At 36.8% G+C, this 17,697-nt stretch overlaps 1 protein-coding gene across 3 annotated transcripts in view; it reads left to right on the plus strand.

Annotated features, from left to right (window-relative positions):
* NXPH1 (neurexophilin 1) overlaps positions 1 to 16,205 on the plus strand; it is a 145,655-nt gene extending 129,450 nt beyond the window's left edge. For all 3 annotated transcript variants that reach the window (XM_017817640.1, XM_017817638.1, XM_017817639.1), the window contains exon 3: positions 14,264 to 16,205. In XM_017817640.1, coding sequence (XP_017673129.1) covers positions 14,264 to 15,025 — 762 coding nt within the window. In that variant the 3' untranslated portion in view covers positions 15,026 to 16,205. The remainder of the gene's footprint in view (positions 1 to 14,263) is intronic.
* The last annotated feature ends 1,492 nt before the right edge of the window (positions 16,206 to 17,697 follow it).

Below are 17,697 nucleotides of genomic sequence, written 5' to 3' on the forward strand. Positions count from 1 at the left end.
GTTATGTATAACCAATTAGTGGAATCAGCCTTTTTTATTGGTACATCCTGGATATGACATGGGAAAGAAAAGTCCAGAGATTTGTACTAACTCTTAGCTCTGCAATGGAGTCAGGACATCACCAGATTTCTTCTTTTAGCTTTGTCTTTGCCAAATCTGTTTCAGTGAGAAAGCTTTCTAGGGTGGTGACTATATATGTTTAGTACACCCTAACCCTGACCACAGGGAGATTTGTGAGCATTGCAGTAATAGTAATAATATATAACATTAAATGTAGATTCTGAAAGGATGTCTATTCTGAAAATGCACTTAGGGAAACACAAGTGGGAGTGTCATTTACACTCGAAAAATGGAACCGCTAAGCATTTATATTTAAATTAAACGCTTTTATGAGTTCATTGAATGTTATTTAGCAGGTATATTATAGCAAAGACATGTTACCTATTGCCTTCGAATGAGGATATTATTGCTTTTTCATAGTTATCTTTTGTATCAGCATTTGGCAGGTAAAAAATGATATTTGCTTGCTAATGTTAAATTGTTTTGTGCTGCTGCTCAGCCACAAAGATATAGAAGATGAGATAAAGGAAAAAAGTTATTTGCTTTTTTGGGCAGACATAGGAATATATTAATGAACAGTGATCTGGACCTGTCTTTGAAGTAATGTTTATTCTATGAAAGGTAAAGCACTTAATTCCTGTCTGAATCACTCCATCAAAATGCTGTTCATGCAGGAGGCTGCAAGAGTGAAACTGCAGTTAGAATTGGCTCAAATAGGTCAGTATGATCAAGGTGGTGATGATCAGAACAGTTAGGGGTCAAAGCAGAATGGACTCCAAGTATCAGGATTTCGGGAACTTGGTGTGCAAAGTTCCTGTTCCTGAATCCATTTTTTTGTGCCACTTTATTTCCTAACTTGTGCAGATTTGGAACCAATAATACCTGATTCACCCTGAACCCTGAATTTGTTATACTTTAAGAATATGAAAACATGCTCTTTGAGTAAACAATGAAGCGCAAACTCATAAGGATTCCAGCTTAATTTTTCAGACTTCAGTGTTCTGTTTAAATTAAAAAGAAACCTTCTGGTAACCAAGCTTTGCAGGTTTCTGCTTTAGTTTAAGTCTATTTTGATAGGCCAGTTAAATTTTTTTTACATATCTGAGAAGTCCTTGTGATACAAGGTCAGAATAATAAATTTTATGTTTTATTCTTTATGTAGGAAGAGTAATATAATGCCATCACTACTTTATTATGCTGCAGTCATTCTGTTACATGCAACTTAAAATATTTCAGCTATAAGTACTTGGAGAAAGTTCATAGGTGTACATCACTATATTATAATTTGCCTGTAAAGACTACATTTCTTCTAGTCATCCCTAGAAATGCAGTGATAGATCAAGACCATGGAGCTAGTTCCGAGGTGAGCTGAAGAGATGGTGAGCTGAGAATGCGCTGTATTTGCACTTGTATAACCACTGCTCCAGAGCTCCAGTATTTCTGTTTACAAGTTGAGTTAGTATTTCTCACTAATTGGAAATGTCTTGACCTTTTCTGAAGGCTGGAAAAGTTTTCTGAAGGGTTTATGAAACTGGTACTCAAATTTTTCTTTAAAACCAGAAAAGTCTTTCTGTAATTTGAAGGTGCTCAGCAGAAGTCAGCAGCCATAAAATAACACCAAAGATATCAGTTTATTAGACCTTGAACAGTCTTGTATTTAACTTGATTCAGTACATCTTAATATGAATTTAAAGAGATGTATCAGAACTACCGTATGTTACAGGAGAAGATTCATGGTCCTCCACAGACAAGCTCATCCTAGAAGCTGTTTTGCTGAATCAATATTCACGTATTCTCTTTTTAACTTTTTTGTTACAGTGTGAAAAACTTAGCAATGAATAACCTCCTTCAACTTATGTGTCAATGCCCAAAGGACTCTTAACTCATCTCAATTTAAATTAATGACCTTACTGATAGTATTAGCAATTGGACCATGGCTCTCATGAGCCAGCTATTTGCATATGGAATTTGATTAATCCTGCTGGCTATTAATTTTCGGTTTTAATTAGGTGTGATACTATAGCAAGAGAAAATACAAGACTACTGTCAGGCACAGACAATGTTGCTTTTCTATTGGGTATTCTATTCTGTTTGGCTGTGTTAGCTTCCCTTACAATGTCTGTTTGTATCAACTTGGAAAGCTACCATAGACCTTAAAAAGGTCTGTGCAAGCTCAGAGATAGTCACTACAAAGAAGCACCATATTGAATGAATGTTACCATATAATAGGAAATAGAGAAATTGGTTTATGGTACACCCTTCTAGTATTCTGTAGCTCTATTCCTCTTAATGGCATAATAGGTCTCTTGTAATTTGTGTGTCCAGTCACAGAAAGACCAGCTCTGTAAGCAAGTGGGACTAGTACTTTTACTGAGGCTACTTGTTTTCCCTGTATCCCAACTAAGCAAATGTGCACTGACAATAGAGTCCTGCACAGATCTGGATCAAGACTAAATTTTTCCAGGATCTTGTAAATATGTAACGTGGTGTCTCCTGGTTTCCAACAGGCCAATCTGTATTTCTTTGACATCTTTGCACTTCAGGAGCATAGCAACATGTTTATGTGTGTCATAGCCAGGAAAACAATGTGCAGCACCTGGCTTGCTCAGCAGAGCTGGTGCCCCCATGCTGCTTACTGCTGAGCATATCCCAGTAAGAATTAGCAGACCTTGACAAAACCATCAAGAAAATCTCAATAAAAATTTAGTACCCTTGCAATAGAAAAGCTGTTTTATCTTTCCCTTTCTTACCAGAACAACATCAAAGAAACAGACCTCTTTCCTAAGAGATGGATTTTAATAGGTGTTGATATCCATTGACCAAATGAATGAATGATCAATGCCTATCAAACAAACACAGTTAGAAAGGGAATATATTGCTGCGTCTGGTGAAAATTCAAAGAGAAGTAAACCTTCTTCTCTGAGATCACAGAAGGCTTCTGAGAAGTCAGTATGTGTATCTGGCAAGGGCATAAGGTGAAGATGAAGGCATGAAGATTAGCAGGGATATGCCAAACTCTGATTGAACATTGGAACAGCTTCTTCTGTGCTTTTAAAATGCCTTTCCTGAAGTACTCAGCTGTTTGTAATAGATGCATAACTCATAGTGAAAAACAAGCAGTTTCAATGAAAGGAATTTATATTTTTGCAAGAGAATTTCTTGTACTTGTGGAAGCCCCCTTTTTTTTATTTAACAAATATCTCATTTACATAAAATTTCTTTATGTGGAAATATGCACTCTGCCAACATCAGTGGGAGTTAAATCTCCTCAAAAGACATCTTTGTTCAAATTCATATTTCTAGGATACATCCATGAATATCTACGTGGAAAGTGACTCAGCTGTATCAACATTCTAATGCTTTTCTTTGGAAAACTATGGTATCAGACATGGGAACCACAAACTCTTTGGGTACATTTAATTTTATTAAACTTTTGCATCGACAGTGGATGATTTGAAACTGCATGTAGAAAATTAGTAATACTAACAGAGTATGCTAAGAGTATGCTAATAGTATTCTAATATTGTACAGTGGTCTTGTCCGTTATATAGTACCATGACATGTCAGGTTATAGTCTTTTTCACCTTCTTCAGAAGATATGCCTACTGCTATGAAAATGGATGTTTTCTTCAGTGTGTTATATATAAAGCAAACTATAGTGCAAATTTTGATTAAAATGTTGCTCTGTGTCCTTTCATATAAAATCTAATTTTATTTAATATTACTTTCTACATGTATGCAGAAAATGGCAAGCTAATATTAATAAAAGAAGGCTTATAGGAATGTGGAACAAGAACAATAGATCCTTGTCAAAATTTATTTACCTAGCTAGACTTTCATTTCAAAGTTAGCAGCACTCTGTAATACTGGCATAATACAGGGGTCTTAAAACTCTGTTAGACATTTTTAACCCATTTTAATTTATTCCATGGAAGTTTAATCCCCTGCTGAATGGAGATGGGGTGAATTTTCAAAAGTCATAATCCACTGAAGTAAAAAATCTGTAATGACAACATAGACAGCAGGCTTCAAGAGTTTAGTTTAAATTCTTTCTAAAAATGTAAAACTTAGGGCAATAGTTAATAGGATATTTCATACAATTATATTTCAATCCCTTTCCAGATCTTTATACATTCACTTGCATCTTTGCCATTAGAAATATTTTGGCTTGATTTCTATTCTTTTAAGGCAAAAATCAGAGAGCTGTAAAATTCTAATGTGAAGATTTTCACAGAGCATTGTAACTCATTTGGTCCTTCAGTTCACAGACAATTATACGTGATATCATGATGTTTTCTAAATCGAAAGAGAAATGATGTCTTACAAACAAAACACCTTCCATTCTGCCTTAACTGGGCAAGAAAATAAAATTAAGCTACATAATACCACACTATCTTCATCCTTCTGACTACTGCCTCCCTAAGATCGTGCTCTATGGTGAACTTACCACCGGCTGCAGCAAGAGAAGAGCCCTAAAGAGAAGATACAAAGACTCCCTGAAACAACATCTCAGCCTTGACATATTGATCAACATAACTGGTCTACTCTGGCCTCAAATCGGGAGGTCTGGAGACACACCATCTATAACGCTGCTGATGCTTTTGAGAATGCAAGCAGGATCACTCTCGAGGAGAGAAGACAACGCAGAAAGAATCGTGCCTTGCAGAATATACCACCTAAGGAGTCTTTCTGCTGTGCCTTTTGCAACCGGACGTGTCTATCTCGTATTGGCCTTTTTAGCCACCAGCGTACTTGTAACAAATGTGGGAAGAGCCCTCCCCAAATCTTCGTTCGCGAAGCCTAGCCATGATCTTCATCCTTCTACTCCTCTAGAGTTTTTATAATTGACTTTAGTGATGGGTCATGATTTGGCCCATAAATTGATTGGATGTATTCCACGTTTCCTATGTACTCCAAACCTACACTTTTACGCTGTCCTTTGACTAGTACCTTTGGAGCTGCCTAGTTCTGGAAGTACCTGTAACTCAGAAAACACCTTCTTTATTTTTTGACCGGGAAGCTCCTCTTGTGCCAACTATAAATTTTTACAGCTTTGCCTGGCCTGAGCATCCAGGCAGCAAAATTCTGCCTGAATCGCACAGGAAAAACGCTGCTTCCCTGCTAGATTTTGTTGTGGCCTACTGGACAAGAATTTAGGTGGCATCAGATGAAGCTGGGATGTGACTTGTTCAGAACAAACAGGAGGAGAAGATTCTCAGAGAGTCTGAAGCAGAGATGAGGAATGGCTGGTTGCAGGGTGTTTCACATGCTGAAAGTTTCATAGAGAAAAAGACAAGTTCTTGTAAGTGATGTTTATTGAAAATTATAAAATTCATGGCCACATATCCAGCTTAAGAAGTCCTCGATCTGCAAAGATTTGAATATGGAAAAGATTTTCTGGTACATGTGGTGTATTCTCTCCCTAATTTTGTACTCCTTGATAAACCCAACTTTTAGCCGTTGTTGGAGGTGTAATATGGGACTAGATGGACTTTTGTTTTGACCTGCTAATCCTATCAAGTTCTTAAATAAAATAGACAAGGAAAATCACTTGCTTTTGTTTCTCTCAGAGCTACATTTCTGAAGGAAAAAAACAAGGAGCTTCCTTCTTTGAAAGACAACAGTGACAGCAGTGTGTATCTTCACCCCTGCTTTCTAGAAAAAGGGTGGAACATTTTGTAGGGCTGGCTTTTCATCACTTCCTGTTGTGGATCTGTGATTTTTGTTCCTGGTTAAAAGTCTCCAGTCTTCTCCAGGCAGATAGAGGAGTCTGGATGTTTAATTCCAAGTCTGATTTCCACTCCAAAAATTTGTGAAAGGATAAAGAAAGTCTTTATCTTACAAAAAGCTGACTGCCACAGCTGAGAGGGCAGCACTGGAAGAATGAAGCAGAGAAAAAAAGGAGAAAGAGAAAAATATCAGTTAGGGCACTGCTACCAGAAGAAATGTCTCTGTAATTACAATCTAAGTCTGATTTAAAGTACCTATTTGTCTTAGATGACTAAACACTTTTTAAAAACCTTTTTAAAGTTCTTTTAGTTGTTAGAGAACAAAAGAAACTCGATAAGACTAATTTTTCTGATTTTAAATACTTGTGAAAATTATTCATATGATTAAATCAAACCCAAAAGATAACAGAATAGTACAAAGTGACACTGCTTCTCAAAGGAAACCTCCAGTTGGGAAATCTCCTATATCTAAAAGTAGGAACAATACCAGCAATTCTGCACACCTTGCTGTTTGAGTAATACATCACTGGCTTCAGCATGCTTATGGATGTATAGTGGACTTGAACATGAGTAGAGCATTTCGGAAGGCATTTACATAGAGCATTCATTGGCCTGCTTCCAGCCTGCAGCCTTTGGGTTCTCTCCATGTTACTGTCTACAGGGCAAACTATGCACCATAGGTCAGGTTATTCCTGGTCATCATTAAGCCTCTAGGTGAAGAGCATTAATTCAGTTTTGAATGTTCATCAATACCTCATGGAGGGAGAGGAAGCAGTTCATTCTGTTTCTCTCTCTCTCTTGATTATGGAATAAACCTAGATGAATAGTTTAGACCTCAGACCAGATTTCCAGGTGAATAAGGTAATCAGTGAGGTGATTCCCACCCTAGATCATGGACTTGACTGGCACAGAATATTGTCTGATCAGGACCTAACAGGTGGCAGGCCACCACTTTCTTTCATCTGTTTGTTACCATTCACAGGGCTTGTGGCAGTGTCACAGCTTAAGCCATAGTCCACAAGAATGCAAAGGAGAGAAAATGAAACTCAAAAGCAAAATTCTGTATGGTAGTTCTTAAGTATTCTTGTGGGAACCAACCACTTCAGGAGCTTTATCACCTTTGTATTTCCTGAAAATTATTCGAGACTTCCTAGTTTTCAGATCTATTTATAACAGGCAACTTACATTGTGTAGAAAGCGCTGCAAAATTGTAACTTTTGCTAGTTTTTATTCTTTTGCAGAGCAGCCACTGCAATATCTTAATATTTTATGATAACAACTGTTAAGAATTATAATGGCTCCAAAAAAACCACTGTTGGTTTATACATGCCCTCATCTTTCTGTGGGTGCAAATTTTCTAATTAGTCTTTGATTCTTAGTCAGATCGCAAAGAGATATCAACTGATATAGGCGTTCTCATTTCAATGATGTTAGATTTTACTGAATATATATCAGCTGTTGTCAGCTGAATTTATATCAGCTTTCTCATCTTGCATAACTGCTGTTGTGTGAATGATGAAAAAACTCAGGTAGCCACATTTTTGTTTTGACAAGGGCCATTTGAAACAAGAATGATAGCTCATAGATTAAAACAAGAAAAATACAGAATTTAAAGCTGAGCTGAGTGCAGTTGATAGTATTAATCTGAATTTTACCAATCCTAAGGAAGTTCTATGCAAAAATTTTAGTAACGATGTATCTTAAGTTCAATTTCCTAACTTAAAGACAGTAAAAAATATTACCTTGCCTCTGTTTTCTGTGAGAACAAATTATATTTTTTATGCTGAAGTGGATGATTCTAAGTGATTACTTTAGAAAGCATTATTGAAAATTTCAAATGCCTCTTTTTTTGTGGCCGATAATGAAAGGATGTCACCACAATTCTGCAGGGCTCTGAGCAAGGACCTCTGCTGTTCAATACATTTTTGTAAAGGACTGGGGGAAGGTGAGTGAGAAAGTTTGTTAATGACATAATATCTGAGAGTAGAAAAGATAAGATCCAAGAGGGAGGAACGGCAGAGAGATCTTACCAGAATTAGTAAATAGGCAGTAAATTACGGAATGAAATTCTGTGGTAGCCCAAGTAATGTGAAACATATTATAAATATAAATCCCAGTTCCATGTATAATTAGGATTGAAATTGTAGTGTTGTCAGTTTCATAGAAACATCAGTTCAGTGTTCATTAATGATCAAACCCAAATAAAATATTATGAATTAGTAGAGAAAAAAGACTGAACTAACAGTGGAAGGCCATATTTGCCATCATACAGGACCATGGCTCTGACAAATCTTGGATACTGTGCTCCATTCTGGTCTCCTCATTTTAAAGACAGAACTGGGAGTGGAACCAAGTGGGCTTCAGAGAAGGACAAAAAGGAAATTCAAATGTATATGTATAGAATTGGTTATGTACAAGGATTATTTGTGTGGCCCAGGAGGGTCAGGGCTGGAAAAATGATCAATATTTGTTTACTATTATGAACGGATACAACTGAGACATGTACTAGTGGGCTAGAAGTAGGATGCTGTATGTAGCTAGAAATCATAAAATTGTCCACTCGCTGATATTTGTACAAAAAAAGTTTAATGTGTAGCAGCAAAGAAAAGTAAAGAGGAGCATGGGAAATTTGGATAGAGCCTGAATTTTCCATCTGGAGAATGAAAAGTACTCCAAGGGCTTCAGGAGCCAGGTTCAAAACAAACTGTATGAGGAAATAGAGCTGTGGAACTCATTGCTGAAGTACATTGTGAAGATTAAAAGTTTACAAAGGGTCAGAGTGAGCAAATGCACAGAAGAGCAGTCTATTGAGAGTTACTGAAACATATACAGAAACAATACCTAGCAGTGGAAACTAGAATTGACAGCTGGGAAGAACTTAGGAGGCCATGTTCTTGCTCTTCTCCAGGAATCTCTTACGGTTGTTTTTGGAGAGAAGAAGATTTTTCTAAATAAGCCTTCGGTTTGATCCTGCATAGCCACTTTTGCGTTCTCATTTGACACAGTAGATCAGGAGTTACTGTTCCATTTTTCAGACTCAGCTGAGTTTGCATTTTTTGATTGACCAACTCACATCCTTAATTTTTTTCATGTCATGCAGCAAAAGTCCTGTAAGTTAAAACCAGAGAGGTTTGTTTCTGTGAAATATTAATATGTGTGGGTTTTTGTGTTTGTCCTCCCTTTTGAAAAAGTGTCAGTTTGCAAGAGGTACAAGTCCTTCAGTGTGTTTCACACTCCCCCCCCTTATTATAATCATATCTCCATCAACTTGCATTCTCAGTTTCTTTGTTTATCATCAAATTCCTGTAGAATATTGAATTTGACTTGTCTGGAAATTATTAATTAAATAAAATGTTTAAATGCTGCTGTAACTTTGTGCAATGTGTAGACAGGTATAGGAAGAAAAATTGATCTGAGTAGAACAGTAAAGTAGGTCCAGATTTTCCTTCACCCATTGCACAAGCAGGATTAATATGAGGACATGGGATTCATTGAAAACTTTCCGAGTGCTGTCCTGCCTCAATAATGGTTCAGCTTACTGTGATGTCCATCAGTACTTTTTAATGTGTGTTGTTATCTGAGTTATCTTACTGAGGAAAGAAAATTCTGAATTCTTTTATACAGAGCATATGCAAACACAGTGCTGCCAAGTTCTTGCAGTGTTATGCCAGCAAAAACAATCTTGGTTTTGATTAGTTATTTACCTGAAGAGAGAGATTTATCACCTTGAGTATTAGATTGTTTGTTTATATTTTCATTTGCCCTCAAGTAGTCACACATTTGGAGGTATAAATGCATAATTTGTAAACCAGTACTATAATTATAGGTAATGAACTGTAATAGAGCTAGAATAAAAGGAAAAGAGTGAGAAATCAAGAGGCATTCTGTACCTTTTTGAATTACTAATTTTTTAATCTCTAAATCAATCAGCCTTAAATTAATGTTAATATACCTATGGTTGATTTTAAACTGAGAAGAGGGCCTAAATCATCACTTGGCACCTTCATGGATTCCCAAGATCCTTTATCAATTTCATTTTCTCTGCTCCAAATGTTTAGGTTTGACCTGACAAAACATTCAGGGCTCAGTGTCTTGAAAGAGAATTCCAAAATTTCTGAGGCAAATAAACTGCTTATCCTTTAGGAAGTCCTAAAAGAACTACATATATTCATTAAAAAGTGTTTAATGATGTTAAACACCATTACAAAAAAATTTTCACCCTCAAAATGAAGGATACAGAATGAATGGAGTATTCTATTTTAATGGATTCAAAAATTTATTACAGATCAATTTCTGTCTTTTTTAATGATGCTTTGGGATATTGTGCCCAGTGAAACCACTGTCTTTGCTTCTTCACAGAAGAAGCAGAAGAAATGGAATAGCATTTCATTATTCATTATTCACAGGAAAATAGCTACCAAGCAGTCAGCTCCTGGTACTTTTTGGATATCATTAGACTTTAGTAGGTAGTGGAAATCTGTACTTTCTATTAGAAGTACAAGACCAGAACCAAATGTCAGTCTTTCATGCTTAAAGATTGCTTTTCCAATGACATTTGTACCCTTGGATAAGCATTTCTGGATCTTTTTGCTCTTTACTATTTTTCTATATGGACATTTTTGCCATCATCATCATTCAAATCCAGTTCTAGCTATGCAGTCACGGAGGAAATCCCCCTACTCAGCACTCTCACAACATCAATTTATTGCACTGCAGTGGGGTTGTGGGTTAACACTGGTGGGCAGCTAGGCAGCTCACAGGTCTTTGCTTTCTGCCTTTACCCTATGGGACCGGGGAAGAGGAATGGAAGAATAAAAGCAAGAAAACTTGAGAGTCAAGATAAAGAAAAGCCTAATAAGTGAAGGATAAGTGGGAGAGAAGAGAAAGAAAAGAAAAAGAGAAGTGAGAAGAGAAAGAGAACAAACCAGAACAAGTGATGCAAAGTCAATGCTCACTAACTCCCAGGGGTAGAGTGGTGACCAGTCAGTTTCTGAACAAAAGATGGCTAACCCCCTCTAAACTCACACTTTTAATTGCTAAGCACGATGTTACATATTATGGAATATATCTTTAGTTAATTCAAGTTCTCTGCTCAGTTGTGTCCACTCCCAATCCACTGTGCACCTCCCCAGCCTATTCACTTGAGGGGCCAAGAGAAAAATAGAAGGCCTTGATGCTGAGAAAACTCTGTTCAGCCAGAGCTAGAACATTAGTGTGCTGTCAGCATGTGGGTCAAAAGTCTAAACCATAGCACTGTATGAGCTCCCATAAAGAAAATCGACTCTATCCTAGCTAGAGCCATTACAAGTGGGCCAAACTTCCTCATGTTTCATTATGGAAGTGACACTTTGCTGTGGAAAAGAAAACAACTCTGGGTATAGTGAACTAATTTATGAGGTAGAGTATGCAAGTTTCTGAACTATATGCAGATACCCTCAAGGAAGAGGACAAAAAAACCTCTATAGAATTTAGGCTGCTGGCTGTTTTATTATCCACTTGAAATTCGCTCTTTTTCCATGCACCACTAGAATAGGTCTATGTTTCGGTTTCACACTACTAAGTGCAAAATCTCATGCATTTGTACGCTCTTTCCTGTATTATTGCAGCCTTGCGTTTGGAAAGGAGAGATCGAAGAAAATTGTGGATCGGTTCATGTGAAAAAACTGCTGCATTTGCAGAAATTCTATTACACAGCAATGCTCTGTGTTATTGGGTGTGTGAGTCTCTGAGGATACATATATCTACTTTCTATAGCACATAGTATACTAACAGTATATGAGAAAGCAGTTGGTTGGAAAATATTAGTGAAGAAAAATGAATTATAGAGCTTTTTTATTAACCCTTGTGGGCTGTTTTTTTAGTGCTTACACAGACACTTGACTCGGGAGGGCAGGTTCAGGGCTTTAATCATGAATATAGCCAGTTATCCACACTGAAAATTGCAAACAGAGGTCTCGGGGCTAACTGCATGACCAGAAGTCTTTCAGGTATTACAAAATCGATGACAGTAACAATCAATTGTATCTGTTAGATCAGGTATGAAGCAGTATAGAATGCATGGAATCTAAATCGTCTATTCCCATGAAATATGCTGGCTTTCAAAGAAACACTTTTTTCAATGTTATTCAATGTATTGGATCAGTCAGCAATCATTTCAGAAAATATCTCCTTCCTTTCCTGAATGTTCAGTTTTATATATCTGAAAAAAAGAGACACTTCTTTTAAAGGCTTTTATACTCTTGCATCTTGTTACATGGAAGTTGTAGTGTAATCCTATGAAATGTAAATAATTGAAGATGAAGATGATTGAAGATGAAGAAAGAAAAACAAAGATTAAAAAAAATTGTGAGCAAAGAAAATTACAGTGATAAGCAGTCTGTATCCTACCTACAGATTACGAGCTCTGCTGGCTAACTGCTTAGATTCATAGCATGTTGACAGATTCATGCTAGACAGGCACATTTTTCCTTTTAACCACATTTCTTTTCTTATTTTCCCTCTTTCCCCATATGCCACAGAAAAAAAATATATTCTGAGTCTCTTTCTCTCTTCCTGTGACATTTTCATTGCTGCTTCATTAACCAGTGCACCATCAGTGCATTTTATTACAGCTTCTCTCCTGGCTCACTGTGTTGATGCTAAAATGCAACTATGAACTGGCTATTGAAATGCTAGTCTGTGTTTAATCCTTCTGTCCATTCAAAAGATGAAGAAGTAATATCTTTGGCAAAATCCTGAATTAAACCCATATTTTATCTATTACCCTTTTTGGCCCACCAACTTGAAAAGCACTGGGGAGATATAGTGTGGGGTGTGACAGACTTAATTATCTATGTATTTACTGTAAAAGGCTGCGGGCATATCTCCTGTCTAATTAGTGTATTAAGACAATTTAGACTGATTTTATGTATATGCCTTCAACTGACCTTGAAAAACTACTGAAGTTAATGAAAGCATGCTTCAATTTCAGAATTTTTAGGAAATGAAAAGGCCATGCTATGATAGATATCCTCTGTGACATATACCTGCAGTTGTACCAGTAGGGAGGGGACATGATTTAAATACTATCTGGTTTCCAATGGGTTTCCTGGGTAGGGAATGCACTCAATTCATTTTTAAGTGAAGAGAAAGATGTAACTGCAAGTATGATAGAAGCATGTAAATCAGAGGAATAAAGGAGGCATATTCAGAATCTCATATGTAGCCGTGAAAAGGGAAATAAGAAATGTGATGGCCTCTTCAGAGCAGTGCAAATGTTAGAAAACGGGGCAGTGTGTGTGGTGAAAATTTTCAGAGGGAATGGAATAACGTGTTGTCAGTCACTTTCCATCCAGCCGCTGCCCCACCAACTGCAGCACTCCCTGCAACACTCCGTCAGAGCTCTCTGCCAGTGCTGCATGTTAGACAGCTGCGAGCCTGCATCTGTTTTCTGTTTTCCACTCAATTAAGGCAAAGAGAAAAACTATAAGTAAGACAAATTGCTCTGACAGTAAATTTTGTGACAAACTATGTCTGAAATATATGATTTTGTAGGAAATTGTGCAAGACTTTGTCTTCTTTTAAATGTGATTTTGCAAATTTTTTTTATTAGTACTTTTAAATTGGTGGCCTTATTTTTCTTGTAAGTACACAAAAGGCTTTCTGTCTTACACAGATCACTATTTGATTTGGGGAGGAAATGGTGAAAAAAGAAATGAAGCAAGGAAGGAGAAATGCACGTCATACTAGATACAGACAAGGCAAATCAGTAGCTAGTCTGCAAGGGACTATAAGAAAAGACTGTGACTCCTCCTGTATTAATTGAGGTGGATTACACAGTATGTACAGCTGTCGATGTCAAACTCATTAAAATTTTCATTATTCTTTATTTATTTTGTAGTTGTGACTGAGGGTCCCAGTCAAGAACACAGACCAGTGTGTACTCATAAAAGGAGTAGGGAAATTATATTACTCTTATTAGATTCATAATGACATGGACTCTGAGCATGGTCAGGCTGGCACCACCAAGACAGCCCCCTGACAGTGGACACTAGGGGCAGCAAAAAAAAAATGAATGTGACTGATAGTGGAGAACACAGCTGCTTTGCAGAGAGAACATTCAAGCCAGAATGCTTCACTCTGAGATGCCCCATACAGCCACATACAGACTGAAGGATGACAAGGCTATGTACCTTGTTTTTTGTAGTAATTCGTTACCTGCTTATCACTTACAGACATCATAACAGGAGAATATTTTGAATGTCTTGGGATTAAATCTGAAGGGCAGTGTAAAAAACTGGTAAAGGAGAATTAAGTAATAACTCCTTGGAAAATAGAGGAAAATAGACATTTGTGGTTTGGTTTACTGAGTAGAGAGATATAATTTAATTTCTCAAAAAAAAATTCCCTTTGATTTTGAAATATGGTCATTTTGGTCTCAAGTGGTAGCATTACATATCTCAATATATCTTCTCCTTCTTCCCTTCTTTTTTCAGGTTACCTGCGCAAATTTAACAAATGGAGGAAAAACAGAACTACTAAAATCAGGAAGCTCCAAATCCACACTGAAGCATATATGGACAGAAAGTAGCAAAGACTTATCCATCAGCCGACTGCTGTCACAGACTTTTCGTGGAAAGGAAAATGATACAGATTTGGACCTGCGATATGATGCCCCAGAAACTTATTCTGAGCAAGATCTCTGGGACTGGCTGAGGAACTCCACAGATCTGCAAGAGCCTCGACCCAGAGCAAAGAGACGTCCCATTGTCAAGACTGGGAAATTTAAGAAAATGTTTGGCTGGGGAGATTTTCATTCCAACATCAAGACTGTGAAGTTAAATCTATTAATAACAGGGAAAATCGTTGACCATGGCAATGGGACATTTAGTGTTTACTTCAGGCATAACTCCACTGGTCAAGGGAATGTATCTGTGAGCCTAGTGCCCCCTACAAAAATAGTGGAATTTGACTTGGCACAACAGACAGTGATTGATGCCAAAGATTCCAAGTCCTTTAACTGTCGAATCGAATATGAAAAGGTTGACAAGGCTACCAAGAACACACTCTGCAACTATGACCCTTCAAAAACGTGTTATCAGGAGCAGACCCAGAGCCACGTGTCATGGCTCTGCTCCAAGCCCTTTAAAGTAATCTGTATTTACATTTCCTTTTATAGTACAGATTATAAACTAGTACAGAAGGTGTGTCCTGATTACAACTACCACAGTGACACACCCTACTTCCCGTCAGGGTGAGGACCAACTTCTGTCTGAGACTGAAGCCTGGGGAATAAGAGGTTGTATGACAGGTCTGTAACCTCAAGGAGGAAGGCCACATCTATTGCCTGGAATGTGTCTACCTGCTGCTGCTGCTGTCAAATGGCTGCAAATATGTTAGTGGAAAACAATCTGATGTAATTTTTGCCCAGTCAGCTCCATGTATCAATCTAGGTGTAAATCACTATGGATTTGAAATAAAACCATACACATACACAGAGACACACATACTTTTCAGTGCACATTACTGAGATTCCTATTAAGAAAGCTTTCATTGTCTCATGTCTAAGGTTTAAGGATAACTTCTCATCAAGCAAAATGGATTAACTAGACAGAACAAGGTTTCTAACGCAGACTGTTATGGAAATCTCCTTGAAAGTCCTTCGAGTACATGCCAATCAATAATCCCCACTCATGCATTCTACTGCTTGAAGTAGCTGTACTGGTAAACAATACTGTAGGAGTAAATACTTGTTAAAGTGGGAAAAATGTGTGTCTAGAGCTCAGTATTTCTTATTATATGAACACAGCAAAGCGTCATGACTTTTTCCAGCATACAGTAGGCACATTCGAGGTGGTATTAGGTGGCTCTTTTTCCGTGGAGTGAGCCTCTTCCTAGTAAAGATGGGCAAACATTTGGAATTTACATGTGAGCAGACATACTGGTTTCATGTTTCTCTGACTCTTTAAGCTCTGATTCTTTAAACTTGTTTGAGTTTAGGCCGAGTTACTTAAAAACTGCAATTGATCTCTAAGAAGGAAAATGCCTGGCGGAGAACATGTAAGTTATAAGTGGCTGTCTTATCTTTATTACAAAATATTGTAACAAATTCAATATCCTAGTCTTCATTTGTATGAATGGTTTGTATTGTACATAATTTAACCAGTGTTATTTGAGCTGCTTATTAATATTAACTTGTAATTGTCTCTCTGCTTGTTATTGGTTAAAAACAATCAAGGAAATGAGGAATCCATTTTATCAATGTAGCTGTAAACTCCATTAAAAGACAGAACTATGTACAAAGCATTTATTCAGCTAAAGTATTGTTGAAAGCTATACATATACAACATTACTACAGTCTGTCTGTATTTAGATATTTTATTTCCAGAGAAAAATGAACTGTATATAAAAATAAAAAATCTTAAAGTTGAGTTTCAATATGTACTGTGTAGATAGTAGTTTAAATGGTTCTGACAAGCAGATAACACTCCAAGTCTAATATGGTTTTCAATATTGTCTCTTTGCATATGCACATATATATATACCTCTATCTATAAATTTGCGTGTGTGCATGTTTGTGTGTGTATATGTACGTGTGTGTGTGAGTGTGTGCAAATACTTATATATGTTGAACATGTAAAAATTTCTTGAGCCCTATTTCTAGCAAGGAGATTTTATTACTGAAGGGTCTTGCTAATTGAGTAGAAGCCCCCACTTGGATAACAAATTACAGGTGCGGGGCTTTGTTTAAAATGATCCATTATGATTTAAAAGTGGGAAAACATGGAGCCACTCTCTGTGTCCACAGGCCTGTCTTTGCCTTAATTCTAGCCTTCTCTGAGGTACTGATCTCTCTTTATGGAATGAAGAGATCCCTTTTTATGATACAAGGGAATTTTCTTCCTATAAGCAAAAAGCTCATAGCTTTTATATATATATATATTTTTTTTTCTTTGTGTGTATGTGTGTGTGCGTATAGTGGCATACTTTACCCCCAGCATCCAGGAAACCAGCAAATATAAGAAGTCCATGCCTAAAAGAAGACTGCCCAAAGAAGAACTCAGTATTTCATATCATATCTTTCAGAATTTTCATTCCTGGTAATGTTTTCTTCCATCCTTCCTCCCTTACCTGCAGGTTCTGTGCTCTTGTGTCAAAGCTGTGAATGCAGATATGGGTCAGCTTCCAACTATGCCCAGTGTTATGAACAGCTTCTCCAAAATCCCAATAAACACTCCAAGAAGTGAAAAGTTTGAAACAACTTCCAGTTGTGAACCCCTCTTGCTGAAATGTGCAGAATCTAAATGAGACTGAAATAAAACAAGTGGATAACATTATTGAAAGTAAATGTTTTCCCATTGATGTGTGAGTAGGAGAGGAGACTTCCATATTATTATTGCTTTGGCTTCTTCAAACAGATATGCTTGTGGGAATTTCTTCACTATGTATGACATTTCCCAGGACAAACTTGTGACCCTTGACCCTGTGCAGATTTGGAGAAAGAAATTGTCCAAACCATGCCATCCGTATTCTGATCTCACTCAGAAATATGCTAAGATGCAAATTTTTTTAATTTGACAGAAATTGTGATTAAAATGGTAGTGTTTATCACTTGTGCTCTACGAAAAGTACTTGTTCTGAATATAAACCATAAGTTATTTGTGTTGTTACCAGTAGTTAAAACTTGGATCTATTAAATCAATGGGAATTTTGTTATTGATTTCAATATAAATTTCCATTTAATAGTATGTTGAACTCCAGTGTTAAATATGATTAGCAATAGTAGCAATCTGTATTACAATTGAACATTACACACTTTGTGTTCTTGTTTATATTCCTGAAAAATGGATGTGAAATACTATTGCTGGTACAGTTTCATTATTTTCTATATTTTTAAAACTTCCCATAAATATATGAAATATATACATTC

Source organism: Lepidothrix coronata, unplaced genomic scaffold (genome assembly GCF_001604755.1).
Source record: "Lepidothrix coronata isolate B3197 unplaced genomic scaffold, Lepidothrix_coronata-1.0 Scaffold62, whole genome shotgun sequence".
NCBI lineage: Eukaryota > Metazoa > Chordata > Aves > Passeriformes > Pipridae > Lepidothrix > Lepidothrix coronata.